Source organism: Aplysia californica, unplaced genomic scaffold (assembly GCF_000002075.1).
Source record: "Aplysia californica isolate F4 #8 unplaced genomic scaffold, AplCal3.0 scaffold00315, whole genome shotgun sequence".
Classification (NCBI taxonomy): Eukaryota; Metazoa; Mollusca; class Gastropoda; order Aplysiida; family Aplysiidae; genus Aplysia; species Aplysia californica.
Genome location: NW_004797585.1, coordinates 35,205 through 55,971, shown reverse-complemented (window position 1 = coordinate 55,971; position 20,767 = coordinate 35,205). Strand labels below are relative to the sequence as shown.

At 41.4% G+C, this 20,767-nt stretch overlaps 2 protein-coding genes across 5 annotated transcripts in view; one reads left to right on the top strand and one right to left on the bottom strand.

Moving 5' to 3' along the window:
- Positions 1-87: 87 nt before the first annotated feature.
- Positions 88-7,756, bottom strand: LOC101850733 (anaphase-promoting complex subunit 13). 4 transcript variants are annotated; one of them, XM_005102147.3, is made up of 3 exons: positions 6,889-7,756; positions 3,047-3,174; positions 88-866 (listed from the first exon to the last, which is right to left on the bottom strand). In XM_005102147.3, the coding sequence occupies exons 2-3, from the start codon at positions 3,134-3,136 to the stop codon at positions 729-731; spliced, it is 228 nt and encodes a 75-aa protein (XP_005102204.1). In that variant the 5' UTR covers positions 3,137-3,174; positions 6,889-7,756; the 3' UTR covers positions 88-728. The 4 variants fall into 4 exon arrangements, with proteins under 4 accessions (XP_005102204.1, XP_005102205.1, XP_005102203.1 ...); XM_005102148.3 differs by lacking the exon at positions 6,889-7,756 and adding an exon at positions 6,057-6,715; XM_005102146.3 differs by lacking the exon at positions 6,889-7,756 and adding an exon at positions 6,089-6,599.
- Positions 7,757-8,135: 379 nt separating this feature from the next.
- Positions 8,136-20,767, top strand: part of LOC101855197 (sterol regulatory element-binding protein 1) — a gene marked incomplete in the record, with an annotated part of 17,050 nt that continues 4,418 nt past the window's right edge. Inside the window, 16 exon segments of the mRNA XM_013084742.2 lie at positions 8,136-8,324; positions 9,042-9,529; positions 10,129-10,242; positions 10,738-11,001; positions 11,785-11,961; positions 12,557-12,724; positions 13,123-13,237; positions 13,647-13,799; positions 14,569-14,751; positions 15,438-15,622; positions 16,229-16,484; positions 17,389-17,555; positions 18,097-18,259; positions 18,870-19,073; positions 19,551-19,683; positions 20,400-20,571. Coding sequence (XP_012940196.2) covers positions 8,210-8,324; positions 9,042-9,529; positions 10,129-10,242; positions 10,738-11,001; positions 11,785-11,961; positions 12,557-12,724; positions 13,123-13,237; positions 13,647-13,799; positions 14,569-14,751; positions 15,438-15,622; positions 16,229-16,484; positions 17,389-17,555; positions 18,097-18,259; positions 18,870-19,073; positions 19,551-19,683; positions 20,400-20,571 — 3,057 coding nt within the window.

Sequence of the window (20,767 nt, the reverse complement as noted above, 5' to 3'; positions counted from 1 at the left end):
ACCCCCTCTGAGTTGACATCATTTGTGAACAGTCTCTTACACTACACCAACGGGTGGGGCTAAGGGTGGAAACAAAGGAGACGATCGAATCATTTCTGTTTTTTAATTGGTCAATCAGTGGTCTTATGATTATGAGATACAAGTACTGGTGGCAATGAATATAATATGTACAACTAACCTGTGCCATTATCAGAGAGGCTACGATAGCACCTGAGAGGTGTGAGGTTCTGAAGATCACCTAACAAGTGACCCTTGATCTCACCGGCTGGGGTTTTTAGTAGTCCTTGTGTCTCCAGATACTAGTTAGTATAAAAAAAGCCAAAACAAAATCAGAAAAGATTGCAGAGATTCGAGGTGAGAGGGTCAGCTCAACGTCAAGGTCGGAGGTACAGTATACTATATAACACGGATAGCTTGAATTCGTCTGGACCTGACTCGATAGTTTGAGGGATTCGTAGTTCGAGGGATATCTTACAAAGATTAAGAAAGTAAAAAAAAAAAAGGGACCGAAGGCACAGTTCGACGGAAGCGTGATTTCAAGTCTTCTGTGTTTGACTTATTTGTTGTTAATGTTATACTGTATACAGTTGAGGGAGGAGAGGGTCAGATCTGTGTCGAGGTCGGAGGTCAGCTCTGCGCTGAGGTCAGGGGTCAGCTCTGCGTCAAGGTCGGAGGTCAGGTCAGCTCTGCGTCGAGGTTGGAGGTCAGCTCTGTGTCGAAGTCGGAGGTCAGCTCTGCGTGGAGGTCGGGGGCATGCTGTTGAGGGAGGAGAGGGCCAGGTCCAGCCACTTGTGCTCGTGCTCGTGCTGGGCGTCGGTGCTGGGCCCGTTGTCCTGCTCTGGCTCCGGCCGTGCTGTCACCGGCACCTGGCACGGGGGGGTGGGGCGGGGCGGTAGACAAAATCACAACGTCAACACAGAGACTGGTGTGGGTGTTTTTAGTTTTAGTAAGAGATTTTTACGGCACTTGCAACACAATAAGGTCATGTATTTATAAGTGCCGAAGAATAGATTTCTGGTTTTAGTAAGATTTTAGTACGGCACTTGCAACACAATAAGGTCATGTATTTATAAGTGCCGAAGAATAGATTTCCAGTTTTAGTAAGAATTTAGTACGGCACTTGCAACACAATAAGGTCATGTATTTATAAGTGCCGAAGAATAGATTTCCGGTTTTAGTAAGATTTTAGAACAGCACTTGCAACACAATAAGGTCATGTATTCATAAGTGCCAAAAATAGATTTCTGATCTTAGTACGGCACTTGAAACACAATAGGGTCATGTATTTATAAGTGCCAAAAATAGATTTCTGGTTTTAGTAAGATTTTAGTATGGCACTTGCAACACAATAAGGTCATATAAGTGGAGCAGAATAAAAGTGTTATAGGAGAGTAACATACACAAAAAAGGAGGAGAGATGAGGGTGACAGATGTTTGATAGGAAAGAAGGAGCAAACCACACCAGAGCACCTGCCAACCACCCACTGACTTGTAAATCAAGAACAGAAACTCATCAGGACACAAGAAACAATGAAGAGTGGACTGACACTTGCATGATATATATAGTGAAATACCAGGATCTTTATAAACCCAGATCCTCCCTGCTGTTCGACCTAAAAGCTATTTCATTCGTTTCCAGACGAAAAAAATTCTAAATCTTTTTGCAAACTAATTTTACATTCCATTTTCTACACAACAAAGCCAGAAAAACTCTGCAAGAAATATTTAATAAATTCAACAATGGCCCTTTGAGGGATTCGAACCACAGTAGCTTGACTGCAATCCAGAAAGATAGGAAGTAAACAAACAGCAAGTGCTGAGGACTCATTGATTTATCTTTGAAATTTAGCAATAGTAGCCGAGTGGTTGAAAACTTTACCAGAACAATGACAAAGTTTATACTCCTCAGACACCAAGACAATCACAACTAACGTGACAAATTTTAAAATCTGAGAGACAATTTTAAAATCAATTTTCGTAATATGGCCATAGATCATCTTCTTCCCTGAGGTGTGAAGGAATGGGGTTGTAGTCAAACAAGTATAAAAGTAACGCAAACAAAGGCATAGTGAAAAACGCGGTCTTGACGGGCTCATCACTGGTCGAGTTAAGAAAAAAAGAGCAGAAAAGGGAGCTATTGTTTGTTTGAACTTTCAAAAATTGATCCATTAAAAAAATAGCTCTCACTGACCATGGTTATCACACACAGCACGTAGAGACGGGAATTTGCTAACACCATGTCAACCTAAGGTTTATCTTACTCCCGGATTCAGCACTTCAAAAGGCTAATGTTTTTCAAAGGACAGAGTGGCACTGACCGACAACAAGGACTCTTAAGGCAAAAAGGATGCTTAAGTTAGACATCTGCACGTGATATGTAGTGACGTAGACTGTCCGGGTCTGGTAGTGTTTCTCCCCGTAAACACCGGGAAGTTTGGCAATGAGTTAGGACAGTCAGTAAAAAAATCGGAATCAGGGGTACGTATTGCAATTGTATTTTCATAAAATTGAATAAAAATCGGGACGTACCTGAAAAATTTGTAATGTTGGGTAGCCCTGGAACAGGTCATGATGCCAACGAAAAGTGAACAGAGATGGGAATAATATCGATAAGAAGGAAAGGTGAGAACAAATTAGTCTTGGAAACCCCAACCATTTATTTTGCAAATTTTCTAAAGGAAGTTGTGTAAGAACTTACATTATTTTGGACAAATAAATGAATTATAATCTGGAAGGTAAAAAGACTGGTACCAACTGTACGTCCGTAAGCTGACAAAAAGCCTTTTTTTACATTTTGGAACCAACTTTTTTCCCCTTCTAAATCGAAACCCTGATCAGTTACCCTACTTGTGTGAAAAAAAACCCAAAGTGAAACGGTGATTAGTCATTGAATAAAATAGAATTAAAATTTCAGAATCACTCTATTAAAAAATTTTTACACTGAGAAAAACCCTCGTTTTCTCGAAACTGTTGTGAAGAAAAAAAAAAGGCGTTTTGTCAGCTTATGGCAATGTAGGCGTTTTATAGCCGCAGAAAACGTTCTCACCTCTATATCTTCCATGGGCAGCTGATCAGCTCTCCATTTTTCATCAATCATATCCATGAGCCGACCATCTCTTTGGTACTCACTGTCCATTATTGCACAAATTAGAATGAGAAGTGCTAGTTGCAAACCTGATGAGATAATAGCAATAGCATTAATTAATGTTATTTTCTATAGACGTGACATGGGTTAAAGGGATATTATTCATGTTTTTTTTTTACTCATACACCAGTCTCATGTACACGTTTTACTTTTTTCTAGCAGTATTTTGCATGCTGAACACGAATATATGGCCTCTGTTTTTGTAGCAAATCAATAGTTAATGATTGATGTTTGAAAATTGTAAAATATTGGACTTGATTTTAACAACATGATGGGTTTCAGGGCCCCCCCTGACCTAAAAAGAATCTGGGGGGTTTCAGGGGGGCATGCTCCCCCCCCCCCCTCTGCATTTCATGACGTTTTGGCTATTAGGATTATACATTATATATATATATATACATATAATACTAGAAAACAATTGATTTGCAAGGGTTTTAGTGGCCATATGTGAGGCGTGCTGACAAAATGAGTTACTTCTCGCAGTCCACAAATGGAGATATTGACCAAAAATTGACACTATAGGGTCAAATTTGTAAATTTTCTATAGATGCCATATTCTTTAAGGAGTGTCCTTATATTTCATACCTATAAATTGTAAAAACTTCACCTATAAGTGTGATGTATCTATTTCCTTAAGGCCTGAATCCGAGAAGTAACTCTTTTTGTCAGCATGCTTCACATAAATATGTTCTACAGCAAAAATTATGGCAGTTTAGCCCTCAAATCAATACATCAGTGTGTGGGTGCATTATTTATATAAGTAAAAATTTACCCTATTCATCACTATTAATATTCTAGATATCTATCTATAAATCATCATCATGATAGGATAGAAACACCGGTACAATTTAAGAATCTGGGTCCGGTTTGAGGATCAGAGGATACTAGTTTTGACCCCATCGACGATTACTTCTGGTTCTAAACGATTATTTTTTTATGCGCGTGCCGATAGCCTATGGAGAGATAGCCTATTAAACCTAATTGCAAAACATCAAATTATGGTCAAATTCAGGGGGGCATGCCCCCCCCCCCTCTATGTTTTTGTTATATATTTATATATATCCCCCTTGCCTTGTTAAAAGGTAGTGTCAATAGTGACCGGATCATCCAGTCGGAACTGACACTGCGTCAATTGTGACCAGAGATAGCCGGAGACGTACGCAGCTCTTCTTTCGTGTAAAGTCGGTTTTCACATTTTGGCCCAAATATAGAAGATCATGTATTTCCGCCATCTATTTTTGTCGTCTTCCGGGGCTTCCCTCGCCAGTTGACTTGGGAAGATTGAAGAATACAGGACCACTCGTATTAAAGCGCGAGAATGGGGGGGCAGAGGAAGGGATTAGGGGAGGGGGGGTTTCAGGGGGGTCTCCCCCCTGACAAACTGTTAAGAAATAGATTTAGGTTACCGGTCTCAGATTCTTCATTGAGAGAGATTAAAAACTGGGGAAAATCATGAATTCGCTGACTTTGGCCAGCTCTATATTTGGACTCGAGTCCGAATATATTCGGCAGGCGCTATTTGCAACGCCGCATTCTGAATAGCTCCCATGCTATTTGAAACGCCAGTACAAGATCTAGATCTATTTATCTAGTAGCCATCGTTTCTACAACTAATTGTAGTTCTGCCTGAATTGTGGATGATCCGGTCACAATTGACGCAGTGTCAGTTCCGACAGGATGATCCGGTCACAATTGATGCTACCTTGTTAAAAACAAGTTAAATTTTACTGCTCATTTTGTAGGCTAGAACTGCTGATAAAACATCGCTACCTATATTCAAATCAGTATCGATATCCCTACTCTGTGTGGATGATGCCAAGCCTAAACAGACGGGACCCAGATTCTTAAGTTGTACTGAAACACCCAATTTACTTACACATGCGACTACACGCTGGGCGTAAACCAGACTACAATAGGCTGAACCTGAGGCCCATGAATACATTAAGAGGCCTACGGTAGGCTACTCTTGGCGCTCTCGATGACCTCCTTGTCACTCTCACCACCCCCCCTGTCTCTCTTTCCCAAGGTAGGGTAACAAAACGAAAAAGTCCCCAATTTTATTTATAACACGTATTACAACTAGATTCTTTTTCTTCTTCTCCTATTTCTTTATTTTCTCCTTGTTCTCCTCCTCATGATCACTTTCCTCTAAGGCCACCTCTATTCTCACCCGGAGTGAGAATAGTGCAGGCGAGTCTTGTGGCTATTCTCACCCGGTGCCCGTTCACCAAATTTTGCGTTCACCCTAAACCACAGAATTCTACACTGTGATAACAGAAAAATTGTAGAATTCTGTGCCGTGAACAAATGTTCCATTACAACTGTAGCCTACTAAAAGCGTACAATTTTGTCTGTGGGCAGTGGAGAGAGAGAGAGAAAGAGAGAGAGGAGTAGCGCGAGAATTTCCGGGCAAAAAAAAATGGCTACCCACGTAGTTCGGCTCGATTCGAAAAGTTAAATAGCCGTAGCATCTCTTTGTAATTTGTAGACAACCAAATTAATTTACTTTTGTGCTTTAACATCATTTTTAACTTTGTTTTGGTCAATTTGATCGTCCACACCGATAGACAGTATTCAGAAAGAGACAGAGAGAGAGAGAAGAGGGGAGGAGTTGATCTTGCGAGAACTTCCGGGCAGATGAGAATAGCCACTTTCTTCCTCTAATTCCTCTTTCTCGCCCCCCCCCCCTGCTTCTTCTTCTTCTTCTCCTCCCTCCTCCTTCTTCTTCTTCATCTAATCCTCATTCTTCTTCATTTCCACTCCTCCATCTACACATCCTCCTCAATTCTCCTTCTTCTACTTCTTTTCTTGCGTGTAGTCGCATGTCCAATTTACACAGAGAGATATACTTTACTGAGAAGAAATGAAACTGTTAGGCTACTGAGTTTTAACTCCTGCTTTCCCTTCTCACTTAATTAAACAATCCTCGCAAAATTCATTCACCGTCGTTTGTAGACAATAGCCTAGTCTCTCAGTCTCAGCATTGAAATTGAACTTTAGATGATGGACTCTTCCCTTAGCACTCTTCTTTCATAAAATCATTAATCATAAAACTAGAACTAGTTCCGGTAACTTCCTTAAATTCGTCTTTCATTTCTTTCGTTCGAAAGCGCAGTCATAAGACGCGCAGAAAATAATTGAATTTGTGACCATTGATAATGATATTGATTGAAACTCTCTACATACATTACAAGAAAATAGAAACAGAAAGCGGCGGTAACATTAAGTAGGCCTACAGTAGTAGTTGTAATGTGACTTAAGTTACAAGAATGAAATAGAAGTAATTTGTCAATCTAGATGCAACGAAAATTTGAAAATTATTAGTATATAGGCCTAAATCTATCGATCTTTGGGGAAGGGAACTCCTGGTCTATCAAACCGTGCATTTCATTTTATTATTATTATGCTGTCACTTTGTAGTCTTCTTCTATTACGTTTAAAAAAAATTAAGCCACTGGCATGGGCAGACAAATTATCGGCCTATCGCCCTACAAGTTCCTGAAACTAGATCTACAAGTTTTTGAGCACAACAGATGCCAAGCTTCAGACGGCAAGAACTATCAGTGCTAATAATTTTTAAAAAAATTATAAAGGCCCTTGCGGAAACATAAAAAAAATTCCCAGTGCTTATTTTTGTGTACTTGCATTGGTTATACACCCCCTCCCCCCCCCCACCCCAATCCTTAGCAATTATGTATCTACAGTTTTCTTTTTACAGTCGTCTGTATAGATCTATAACTTACCATAAAGATCTAAATTTTCAGGGTAGCCTATGTCATGTTTTCTTTTTAGCAATACACAATCATGTAAATGGACTCTGCTCCGCTTGTTTGATACTGGCTGCCTTAAATATTGGTGATTCTGGTTTGAAAGGTCTAGAAATATTACCCATCAAAATACAAATGTATTCTAGAATATCTTTTCAGGAAAAAAAATCCCGTCACCCTGTCAAAACAAAATAAAATGAAAATGAGGTTTAAAATAGGCCCTATCTTTAACGCTAGAATCGTTTTAAAAAATTGTTATCAAACGTCAATGTAGGAGCAACGTCACGGGAACTAATCAACGTCGTAGAACTGGATAATAATCTTAATAAAGTGGTTTTCTTCCAATATTTTATATCGTCAGTTTGTGTACCCAATTAATTGTAATGCATTGGCGACTAGATCTAGATCTATTTGCCCTCGAAGATGTGTCAAGTATAAACAAGTATAAATGCGTGCAAGTCTTTCAATAATCTGTTATGTGTGTTTTGTTGTTGATTTTTGTTTATTATTGTTTTGTTTTGAGACGGCGTGCATATATAAGTAGTTCTCGAGTTCACGCGTGACAGATTAATTCGTTTATTCTCGAACATTATAATTATAAGTATGTAGATCTATAGTAGGCTATAAGTAGACTTAAAACCGCTAACTAGGCTACATCAGTGAAATTGAAATTGAAATGGTCCATATGCGCGCATCTAGTGACTAGCCTATCTTTGAAAAAGAAAGGTGACGTGCAAAGGAACCCGGAAGGCGATAGAAATGCACGAGTGAGTCAAGCAACGGCAGTCGGTAAATATAGAATCATGAACATATGAGGCGTCCACAAGTGAATACATTGGCCTAGTACTAGTGATCGTAGTAGTGTGTTGTTTTGACCTTTACCTTTCGCGATTTCGAAAGTAGGCCTTGCCTTGGCCAACCCATATGCCTCACGCAATACCCTTGTTGACACAATATAAGAACTACGCCATAACGAAATCATTGTTTATTAAGTCGGTCTCGTTTCGTACAACAAAGAAAACCCATCCAACTGCTGTTATTTTAATTTTAAAGTGTTGCAGTCTATTAGATATGATGAAATATTATGAGAAAAACTATATCATAAGGTTGTGTTCGTTTTATGTTCCTAAATTTGGAGTGTGAACTTTTCAGCACACTTTCTAAGAATATCCTAGATTCGGAATACGTGCAGCTTTCCATACCGTTTTATGAGAGACGACCGAATGACGAAAAATCAGACCACGCTGAGCTCGATGATGATTGGCTAATATTTGTGGTGTTACCTTCAGAAGCGAAAATGGCAGACCAACAGAACTGTTGGTCGGTCGGTTCCGATGGAATTTCTATAATGGACACTGACTTACTATCTGGAAATCAGTTTGATAATCTCCAGACATATAACGGACTTGGAGGTAGGATCATGTTATTCTTTTTAATTTATTCAAAACCGAAAAAAGACTGCTACTTGTACGTTTCTTGTCGCCTGTCATGTCGTTACTCTTTCGCTAGCAGTAGCCTGAGTAGGAGGAGACACTTCTGGCAGCAGACAACTCATTCATCCCATGCCAGTCAAGTGACGGTTGTCTAGGCCTAGATAGATCTAGATTCTTGGTGTGAATAAAGAAAGCGATCTTGAGTTAAATCAAAACAATTATTTTAGTAACCAGTTTACCTTAAAATAAACTGGAAAAGACATAAAAAGCTTGGTACAGTGGCTTGTCCGTCTCCCCAAGTAGCCTGAAAATGCGCAGCACAACTCGAACTCAAAATGTCAATGATGACAATGGGTCATTAATTCAATGCAGTGGTATCTGGCATTTTTAGGAGCAGGATTTCTTGTGTGTTAGCATACTCTAAAGGTAGTCATAATAGAAGTCTACTAGACCTATTAGTCAATCATTTATGGATGCTTTGGAAGTCTTGATTGTAATATGCCTAGCCAACATTAGTCATTATACATTAGTTTTCTGTTCATTGGTGTTGCGATTGGGGAGAGCAAAGGTTAGGCGTACCTTTTATGCCTTTTGATACAACAGCTTCCGCATTTTTCTTTGATGATTAGGTTTGGTACTTGTTGTAATGCCTGCTATGTTTATTAACATAAGATATATTTATCTCTATTTTCACAGACTTGGATAATATCATCGATTTCATCAATGGGACACCAGATAATGATCCCTTCAGCAATTCCAACTTTGACTTGGCTTTGGATCCATCTTTGGGACTGGAGTCAAGTCTTGGCTTGGACCAGCTGGGGCTAGATGCAAGTTTTGTGGAGTCAGATTTAACTGGTTCTGCATTAAATCTGGACCAGTCCCTCCCGGTGGAAAACACCATGGAAGTTTCGGACACTGCCGTGGTTGTCAAGCAAGAAGTAGATCTTGGCTCATCTCTCTGCCATGTAGAGGTCCCTGTGAGATCAGCTGATTTGACAAGCCTGCTTCAGCAAGATTTGAAGCCCCAGGTGCTTCAGCAGGATGTAAAGCCCCAGGTTCAAGAAGACCGAGCTGGTACCAGTGGAGTAAGCATATTGCAAGGCAACCAGCTTTATCAGACAGCTGCCCTGAAGACATTGCTTGAGCTCAATGATGCTGCCAGAGCTAAGAAAATTGCTGAGGTAAAATCTAGTCTTTATAAAGAAACAGGCTAATATAGCATGTTTTTTACAGTTGGAACTTGCTCCAACGATAACCTGTCAAAAATAGTTCTATTTATAATGAATGACAATGTCCAGGATTGTCCTGGGAGATCTTTTGTCTAAGATGAATGCCTGTTTAAGACAACAACTTTTTTCCTTGACAATGATTGGTTGCCGTGGACATGTTCAACTAGATTATCTATACAGGGGCACTCGAAAAAGTTACAGGACTTGTATTGGTTTTTACCTTTACAAAATTATCTTTCATGGTGAAGACTGTTTATTGAATTATTTCAGACACATATTTCTTTTTAATGTTTTGTATGCTAGTCATAAGTGACAGAAAAGGGTAACAAAGGTTGTAATGAAGAGAATAAAGATAAGCAAATCCTGAGATTTGAAATCCTTTCTGGGTAACGGTAATTTTGTGATCGAGCAGTTTCATGCTAAATGGTCTAATCTATATATCCATCATTGTTTCGCATGCTAGAATACATGCTGTTGTAGTGCCTTTCATTCTGAGAGTCCCAGCAATTCATTTTTCTTTTTGATAATATTTTGTCGACTTTTTTTTTTAGGCGTCGTCTCGTCTGGCTACAGTTCAGCAGCAGCAAGCCCAGCAACAGCAACAGCAGCAAGCTCAGCAGCAGCAACTAAGACAGCTTATTGCCTCTCAGCAGTCTGTAGCTCAGGTGAGTTGTGAACTAGTCTCCATTATATCAGTATTATTTTACCATAGAGGTAAAGCTGTAAACACAAAAGAATGCGCTAAAGTGCTGTTGACGTATGAAGAAGGCGTCTCGCCTCACCATCCACTTTTGATTTATTATTGTAACTTTCTCTCCTCAGTAGTTATGTTATTGAGGGTTTCCCACCATATTGTTTTGTACTGTCCACCTGTTGTTGTTGGCTTAAATCTGAGGGTCATTTCTTGAATTACATTCTAATTGTAAAAAGTAGCCCACAAAGTATAACTTACTCAGTATGTTCCTGTCTTTTTCCTTGGCAGTGCCATTTTCCCCCAAGAAAGGCTAAATGTGTCATTTGTTTGTAAACAGTGAGGGTTGTTTCAAGGGAACAAACGTTGTAGCGAGGGTACGCAGGGTGCTAACCTTGCTTGTAACTAGTGTTTTTGTGAAGTTAGATTTTAATTTTTAAAAACTAACAACACAAACTCTTGCCTACAGCATCAAACGAGCAGCTCTGTGCAACCAAAAGTAGTAGCGTCGTCATCCCAGCAGCAGCTCAAGCTCATTCTCCAGCAGCCCCTGGTGAGTTCAGCCGCAGCCACTGTTGCTGCTCAGGCCCAGGGCTCGCAGGGCCAGTCAGTGGCCCCACAGGTACAGCTGGTCCAGTCCGTCCTGCAGCAGGCCCGACCGTCTCCACAGACGAGCACCTCCTCGGCCTCCGTGCAGAGCGTGGGTCAACTCAGCGTCCAGCAGCTCCAGCAGGTCAGCAACTCTTTGTGGTGATCTCGAAGCACCGTTAACCCTATCCGTACCCCCTGGGGTCGTTTTGTACCCCCGGGATTGTATTCTTCATATTTTAGAATGCATCTAATGCGAAGATCTCTTCGATACTTTCAGCATTTCTCAAAAAATCATTTTGACAGACTGGTATGCAAAGTGTAAGGATCGGATTAACGAGTAAATTTCCTCTTTGGAAAGTGGTGGCACTGAGTTCCCACCCGTCGTATGGATACGATAGTAAAACACGGCGTACGGATAGGGTTAACACACTTCTCCCCATCCTGACACTCCCCCCCCCCCCCCTCCACCGCCACCCTCACCTTGTTTTTCTTTTGATTTCAAATTTGCTTTTATGTTGATATTCTACTAGATGAGCTCTCTCTCTCCACATCAGGCATGTTGCAAATTTGGGCGGCAGATTAATTTGTTAATGCACTTTATAAGATTCTTATCTTAATGATAAATTCTAATCTTAATGATTAAAATTTGATTTCTTTGTCAACATCATCTTGAGTCAGTCCAGCTATTTAGTAAGTGGCACTCTGCTCTTTACTCACGGAATTAACACAGTATGCTTGACTTATACCGGAGAAAAACAACAACATTTGAACTTTTTACCGAACTTCTAAAGCACAATTTTCTCTCTACTATTTTCTTTCATAAAATTTGAATGTTTTTTTTTGCCTTGGCGTAATGTTTTGTGGATTCATTGCTAATTTTTTTGCTCTGCCTGATTCCCCTTTTTTATTTCTCCTTTGTGTAAAGCTGTTACGGCAGCAAGTTGTCACGGTGTCCCAAGGCACTGATCAGCAAAGCACCAATTCCAATGTGATCTCACTGAATTCCACCCCCGCACCTCCGAGCACTGTGAGCAGCACCCCTCTCCAGACCTTAGTCACAAACTGTGGGAGTACCATTCTCACCACCAGCATTCCCGTGCAGGTGGGTTCTTCATGAGAGTGAGCGCGGCCCAGCTGGCTGCTCACTCCAAACAGTCTATCATTATAAGTTGAGCTGGTCCTGCCCTAAATCATAATGTTCTAAGTTTTTATAGAGGTTTGTTTTTTTATTCCTCTAGTATTATTTTGTTCAGAAATAATTGTAGGGAGTCGAGAGAATGAATTTTCGTCTGTCATTGATTGAGAAATGTTTTCACAGAATGATGTAGCATTTTACTGATTATGTTTTCTTTGGTAGTTGGGAATCAAGTTTTTGTAGAGGGGTGGTTTGTGTCTTTGAGCAAGGTTGATGAATATACTGTATTTGGCAGAGTTCTTTAAGAGAAACCATGCTGACAACTAACTGTTCTCTTAGGTGTTAAGGAATTAGTTTGCTAAAATTTGGATACTGTCTGAAGTATAGAAAGATTTGATTAAATGTGATTTCTATCTTGTATATTGTAATGAATGGTTGTAATGGTAGCAGTGGTAATAACAATGGGAAAGTTTATTGGAAGTGCAGTTTCAAGCGGTAAAAAAATGTTCTTCTCTTTGGAATGTCCGAATCTGATTGTTTTGTTATGTTGTTGATATTGCAGGTAGTTGATGGTGACAAGATGCCTATTAACCGTTTAACCAGTGCACCAAAGATGAAATGCAAAGGAGAAAAAAGGACGGCCCACAATGCGATAGAGAAACGCTACAGACTGAGCATCAACGACAAGATTGTTGAGCTGAAAGATTTGGTCGCCGGAGTGGAAGCCAAGGTTTGTTGTAGCCTCCATGTCTATCGTATGAAATTTTTCTGTTTGACAATGTCACTGTTGCCAATGAAACAGGAGAGGTATATGGGGGCCGGACCAGGTGACAGCTGGTCTTGTTCTGTGCTGAAATATGGCTGCTCATCTGAAGCTCTAGCTATTTGTCGGTATGATTGATCAATGTTGAATGCTTGTGCAGAGTGGGTCATGGAGGAGTACTGAGAGAATGTTTGCAGTCGTGAATGAGAACATATCTTTGTCTCTGGTTCACATGGTCACTTAATAATTTGTTCTCAACTGAAAGGAAGTATGCGTGTAAGGATATTTTCTGTGTCTTGGAAGATGTCTTACTTATTAATTTTTCAATGGCATACATCTCAATAAAGTGACCATATTTTTTCCAGTTGAACAAGTCGGCTATCCTGCGGAAGGCGATTGACATGATCAGGTACCTGCAGAGAGACAATAAACGTCTGAAGCAAGAAAACCTGCAGCTGAAACTGGCCATGAAGAAACAAAGTAAGTGGGTTTCCTTATCCAGAGTCAGAGACCTTTAGATTCAACTGCACTCCTTGTGTGTTTGTGAAAGGAAATTACTTTTTTGTTGTTGACCTCATCGAGTCTCCTCATCTGTAGTTCACAAAAGGAAGGGAAATAACAAAATCTTTTCCTTTGCTTATTTTATTTAGTACTCACCATTGATTTTCTGGTTTGAAAGAACAGCTCATTTTTGTCTAGCCAGCTTTCTTAAGAGTAGTGAGAAATTCACTGAAGTTCAATGCAGTGTGAACAATAGATTAAGTGGACTATGTGAAATCTACGAGTGCACAATGCTGATCCCACGAAGTAGGCCTATCCAATCAAATACAAAAAAGGTGAGAGTTGTTTCTCCTTTTCATTGTGGTAATGAATGTGATGTTTGTTTCAGACTTGTATGACTTCTCAGCCGTCATTGGTGAGGTCAAGGTGGAGAGTGAAGCGATGACTCCGCCCCACTCGGACAGTTCTTCACCCATGAACAGTCCTCGCTCGGACAGTGACTGTTCCAACCCTGGCACACCGGGCTCAGACGAACTGCTGGGTGAGTAGTTTGTTCACTGACGGAGATGTTCCAGAAAAACCCGGACATAAGTCCAGTAGAGGATATGATGGGGACACAAAATGTCTCACAAAACATTTTAGTAGCAATGTGGAGGAAAAATTAGATTTTTCTTGAAACTTCTGTAAAACAAGCTGAAAGGAAAGAACTGCATAATCTCAGCATTGTGGTTTTTAGGGTTTTTAAAATCTATTGATAAATTTTAAAAGTTATGAATGCTTTTGGTTGTAAAATTGATTCTAGTTCACTGGTAATCCCATTACTTTAATTAGAAAAGGGCTACCTCTGATCCCGAAAGGCCCAAAAGTTATGCTTTGGCACAGCCCGATCTCTGGGCCAACAGAGGAGGGATTGGCATTGCTATTGATAGATGAGCTTTGGTGTAATCCAGTTTGGCCACTGTCTTGTTGACTCTCAGAAATCCCAGACAGTTGTAAGGATTGAATTGAGTTGTTTTGTTGAAAGCAAAATAGTTTTACAATGTTAAATCTTTATGATGGCTGAAAATTTTCCTGACGTTATGTTGTAAATAGAGAAAATGATGTGGTTTCATTATTATTTGACTAATAAACCGTGAATGTATGACTTAAACAGAACCACAATGAAATACATGGCGTGAATGTCAAGTGGATATTTTGTTTGTTTGATTTTAGAATTGTCTTTGAAAGCATTTCCATGGCGAATTGACTATTTCGTTGACTGTTGTTGAAAGTGTGTTCATGACCAAATTCCTTTTTTTTTTGTCTTTTAGGTGAAGAAGCTACCTACAGCTTGACGAATTCTGGAATGCTGGATCGGTCTCGCATCTTCCTCTGCATGTTCATGTTCTGTGTTCTGGCTTTCAATCCATTCAACTACTTCTTCGGTCCCTCCATGGGACCAGGATCAGGCTCGGATGGTTATCACTCAAGAACACTTCTCTCCAGTGCTGAAGGTTCATACTCATTTTTCTTCGTATCTTTACATTGTCATTTGCGCTTTTAATTGTTGATGAGCTGATAGTAACAGTTTCGGGGATGGGTGAGTTTTAATTTTTTAATTTAATTTTTTTAATGAAGAGGGAAAAAAATTCATTGAAAGCCGTTGAGACCTCTGTGTGTGCTTGGGGGGGTGATGTTGATCGTCTTTGTTTTATTTTGTTTAGAGAATGCTTTAAGCATTGTGTTTTGTCGTGTTTTTGTATTGTCAGTAACTTCGGGGGGGGATCAAGGAATAAACACTTGTGAAAAGACTGTGCCATAAATGTTCATGTGGCATGGATGATGCCTTGCTGTGTCACTTCTTGCAGGTATTGGAAGAGACAGGTAATCTTTGTAATACAGCCGTTTGTCAACTGGGAAGGGTCTGATTTTTGTTGAGTGGCAAGATGGTCAGGTTACTACTTATGTATACGTCATATCTCAAGTTTCTTTTGATGATATTACATTTTTTAAAATGCTCTTGTCTTTTCTGAAAGTTGCTTTCTTGACGGACATGTTGCGTTTAATTTTTAGGTAGTGGAAGGGCCCCGATAAGCCATACTTCTTTCCTGTCCCTTATGTCCAATTTTTGTGTTGTCAAAGAGACGTACAGTTGACAGTCAATGTGAGTGGATTTCAATTTTTGTTGTTTTTGTTTTAGATGCAAATCAAAGTTGGTACGATCGGATGTACCCGTCTGTGGTGATGTGGCTTGTCAATGGGATATTTGTCAGCTTTGTGCTGGCAAAGCTTTTGATCTTTGGTGAACCTGTGACGAAGAAGAACAGCGATGCTTCAGTAGCATTTTGGCGGCACCAGAAGCAGGCGGAGTCGTACCTGTCAAGGGTAAGGAAGAGATCTAGTTCAATGAACCAGTTTGCTGAATGTTTGTGGTTCTGTCTGTCAGATTATCTCTTGTGAAGCTTGACTGTAAGAGGTAAATAGTTTGTCATGAGTAGCAGATTCAGTGAGAATGTGTCTATATTTGGGGGGAGGCTTCTTTGTCCTGGGATAGGATTTGTTTCTGCCAACATCGTGGGTGGTACTGAAGCGCAGAGATATTTGAGTGAGGTGAAAGCTGTTTGAAAAACTGAATGTTTGTTGCATGAAGATGTGTACTAAAGTGCCTTGTTCCATAAGAGCTGAAAGCTGTGTGAAATAGTGGAATGTTTCCTCCAGTGATGTGGCTATAGTGTGTTTCTCTCCCCTGTGTGTTGTCCTGTATGAAATAGTTGAAGTGGGTGGTTGGCGGGTGCTCTGGTGTGGTTTGCTCCTTCTTTCCTATCAACCATCTGTCGTCCTTGTCTCTTATTTTGTGTATGTTACTGTCTTGTAACACCTCTATTCTTCGGCACTTATATGACCTTATTGTATTGCAAGTGCCGTAAAACACTTACTAAAACTAAAAACTAAAAAAAAACCTAACCTCTCCCCTGTGTGTTGTCCCGACAGGCGGACTACTCGTCTGCCAACCACCAGCTCCAGCAATGTCTCCTGGCCCTGGGCCGACCCCTCCCCACCTCCAAAGTGGACCTCATCTCCGGTGTGGGCTGGCAAATCTTTCGACAGTGCCTTAACCGCCTCTACCTGGGAAGGTGGCTGGCATCTCGGGCTGGCAGGCTAGTAGGGAGGAACAGCGCTGATGTCAAAGAATCTGCCAGGGACGCAGCCAACGTTTTTCACACCTTGAATCAGCTTCATCTGTGTGGTAAGACATGTTCTGGTTTAGTTTATGGCAAGTCATTTACGTGTAATGTTGTAGGGGCCTGGTCTTGTACGTGTGGTCAGATATGTGAGTGGCCAGTCATTTACTTGTCATGTTGTAGGGACTTGGTCGTGTATGTGTGAGGGACATGGTCATCTGTGTGGTAAGATATGTTCTAGTTTAGTTAGTTGCCAGTCGTTCACTCGTAGTGTAGTCGGGGCCTAGTCTTTTACGTGTGGTCAGATATGTTAGTGGCCAGTCGTTCTCTTGTAATCTTGAAGGGACCTGGTCTTGTACGTGTGGTCAGATATGTTAGTGGCCGGTCATTTACTTGAAATCTTGAAGGGACCTGGTCTTATATGTGGTGAGATAGGGTTGATTTCCATACCGTCACCAAATTCTCAGTTTTATTGCACTGTTTTGTCAGTTGAAGATAAAAGGTGTTCAAAGACTTCCCAGTGCATGGTTTTATACGTTTAATCACTGGTTTGGGAGATACAGCTGATTTGCCATCAACCTCTATGAAATGACCGGGGATGCCACTTTTCCCGCTTTTTTCCGGTATTTCCGGTATTTGGATCCTGATCCCCTATTCCCTTATTGAGATCGAAATAGAATCTATAGTTGGGAAAAGAAAAAAACCCACATACACACGACAACTTGCACCAAATGTTCAAATAACGGAAAAACGAAGACACCCGTTGCTTTTGTTTGTTTGTCATTTCTCTCTATGTGCACCCTTTGGGTTTCAAATTGATATTCATGTGTTAGCAAGACCGTGGCATGTGGATTTTCAGCTATTTTAAAAAAGTTGAGTGGCATCCCTGAATTACTGTGGAGTGTCTTGAGCATTCTTCAGGTTCCCAGTGACGGAGCAAAAGGTGAAATTTCTCTTTTCCTTTTTCAGGCCACGTGGCAGGCTCTCGACTGTGGGGACTCAATCTGGCTCTGAGCGCTGTCAACATTGGGGAGACGGCCAAGGATGCTCTGCCCAGATTTGATCTAGCCAAGATTTACGCAACGGGAGCTCTTCAGATCAAAGCGTCTCTCCCAGAGGGGTTCCAGTTTGTCTCGGTAAGCACAGGCCTGTCTGCTTGGTTCGTGTTAAGGCGGCCCGCTCTTGGAATAAATTTGAACATAATTGCATAGCTGCCAACCAGTAGGTAAATAAAACAACCCAACCTGTTCCGTACGTTTTTGAGTGTCTGAGTATTGAAGTCCGTTTTTGTATAAGGCGATATGTAGACTGTATTCTAGTGCAGGTAATAATGAGAACAAAGCTTTCAAGTCAATTTGAGAGTCTCTTTTTTTCGCAGGTCTACTTTGAATAGCTTGAACATCTTTGAAGGTAGAAAAGTAGTGTGTGTGTGAAGGGTTTGGAGGGAGGTTACTTGGCCTGTGTCCACCTTCTTGACCCACGGGGTGGATAGAGTCTGAATTTTGGTTTTGAAAGGTTTTGGTGTGTGTGTTTTTCGTGCATGTGCTTGCCCATTGAACCGTTGCCAAACGGAATCTCTTTTCTGAGCGTTTGTCGTGTGATGCTGTTGTGTAGAGCCCCCCCCTCTCAAGCCCTTCTCTTCTCACGGATAAGACTTTGTATGTTTCTATCTTTTAGCGCTACTTCTTGAGTCGTGCCCGGCACATCTGCAAAAAGAGCGGGGACCAGGTACCCGCCAACATTCAGTGGTTGTGCCACCCAGAAGGTCACCGCTTCTTCGTGGACAGCGTCAAGTTTGACGGGACAGAGAACTCCATCTTCTCATCTTGCGGCATTGAAGGTAAGCAAAAAAAAAGTTGCTCCCGTCTAGTCTTGGGCTAGGACTTTGGAGGGATGTCTCATTGGGTCTCGTGTACATAAGCTTTACGGTTACTTGAGTAGGTCGTCTGAGCTACGTGCGTACGGCACAGGAGTTTGTAGGGAAATTTAAATGAACTTACAAAACGGGATGTGGGAATCGTAATGAGAAGAAAGCCCATAGGTCGGTTGGAGAGATCTTTTGTCGCAAGATTACTTTGAATAGCTTGATGAAAATCTTTCAGAAAAGTGTGTGTTTGAAGTGGGGGTGGGGGAGAGGGTGGGGGTATTTACTTGGCCAGTGCCTCCCATCTTGACCTGCCTTGTGGGTAGAGTCTGGGATTTTTTTGTTGTTTGCTTTAAAAAAAAATAATTTTTATTTCGAAAAGTGGGCATCTTTGTGTATATTTTTCTCTGGAACATGACAAGCCTTATCTGTGTGCTGAAAAGTGGGCATCTATGTGTATATTTTCCCATGGGACATGACAAGCCTTATGGGTGTGTTGAAAAGTGGGCATCTATGCATGTGTATATTTTTTTTCTGGAATCTGACTAACCGTGTGTGTGTCATTCTATTTCTTCCCCCCACCCAGTGGACCCCCTGGCGCGAGTTACCCAGGCGTTCCGGGAACACCTGCTGGAGCAGGCTCTCTTCTCCCTGGTCTCCCCACAAGGCCCCAGCCAGCACAAACAGGGCCAGGCTCTACAGTTTGCCCAGCTGCTGTCCGAGTGCTCGTGTCTCAGCGACGGGACCTCCTACATCCACTCGGATCTCTCCGGCATCACCAAAGTCGGAGGTAAGTTGTGGACACGGCTACACGCTTTTATTTTCTTTGTACTACCATCATTGCCTCATGTTGGAAGTGAAATGGCATCATAGCTCATTTCACAACTCAAAGTAGTTGTCCTTATGCAATTGCGAATGCCATAAAACCTTACTAACACTGACTAAAGTAGTTGACATGGAATGAGTTGTTGGCGGGTGCTCTGGTGTGGTTTGTTCCTCCTCTCGTCTTTATCTCTCCTCTTTTTGTGTGTTTGTTACTTTCGTGTAACACCTTTATTTTTCGGCTCTTATATGACCTTATTGTGTTGCAAGTGCTGTAAAATTCTTATGACCCCCCCCCCAATCGATGAGGATGGCGACGAATTCGAACTATCCGTGTTATACTGCATATTTAGGTGTTGTGATCAATGTTTGATGATGGCGTTTTCTGCAAATATATGTTGGCGTTGTGATCAAAATGTTTGACAGTGGTGTTTTTCCCCCGCAGATATCGACAGCGTGGCCATGTGGTGGGCCAGTGTGGTGTCTGTGGCACACTACTGGCTGTGTGGCGATGACGAGAATGCCTCCAGGAACTACTCCGTCCTCGACGTGTTCCCGAAGAAACTCCACGGCTCAGAGTAAGTTCAGTGAATGAACGGGCCGTGGTGGTGCAGACCCCCTGCCTGCACTGATAGCTAGTTAGCTGCATGATCATTGGTCTGTCAAAGTCAACTTGGGTGTGACCCAGTCACTGAACTTTATGCATCTGGATAGGTTAAGATAAGATAAGATAAGATCATTATTGTCCCAGAGGGAAATTTTTCTAGACTGTACAGAATCGTAAAAACACATGCAGGTATACTTCTCATTAAGATTCTATTTGAAAAGAAAAGAAAAGTGCCTTTGAAAAAACCCTGTTGTCTCTGCCGTAGTTTTTCCCCATTGAGTGGTTGGTTGTTTTCTGTGTTTGCGAATGCTGAGCTTTTGACTACATGGCAGTGTCCAGATGAGAACGCAGAGGTGGAGAATGTGCTCGACTTGTTTGTCGGCTCAGTTTGAATTCTGCCGATACAACATTGAGTTGTCTTTCTACAAAAACTGTTGTATAATTAGGTCAGAGGTGTAGTGGACGTAGGTTTCTTCTTCGTCTAGTGTGGATTCTGGGTTGTGTGGGGGTGAAACATTACCAGAGCCGATTGATTTACTTTGCAGTGAATCTCTGTATTGATTTACTGTGTAGGTGAATCTCTGTATTGATTTACTGTGTAGGTGAATCTCTGTATTGATTTCATTTGTAGCGATCCACTGTATGGATTGACTTTTCAGTGATCCTCTGTATATTTGTACTTTTCAGCGACCCTCTGCCAAGGGCTGTCTACCTGGCCTACAAAGCTCGCAAGAATGTCATCGTCCAACCAGAAGTGAAGAACTTGCGGGCCGCCATAAGACAGTGTGACCGGGCCGGTCGTCTGCTCCGAGAGAGTCTCAAACTGGCGTGTCGGGAGGAAAATCTGTCGATGGTCAGAGTAAGTAACAGCTGGGTGTGGGTGTGTGTGTGAGTGCGTAGGCAGGTGTGTGGGTGTAGGTGTGTGTGTGTGTGTACAGGGTAAGTAGTGGCTGGGTGTGTGTGTGGACTGTTTATGGTGGGGGGGGGATAACTTTTTGTGTTTCTGTTATGTGTGGAGTAGATAGGTCCTGGCTACATTGTATGTGTGTGTGTGT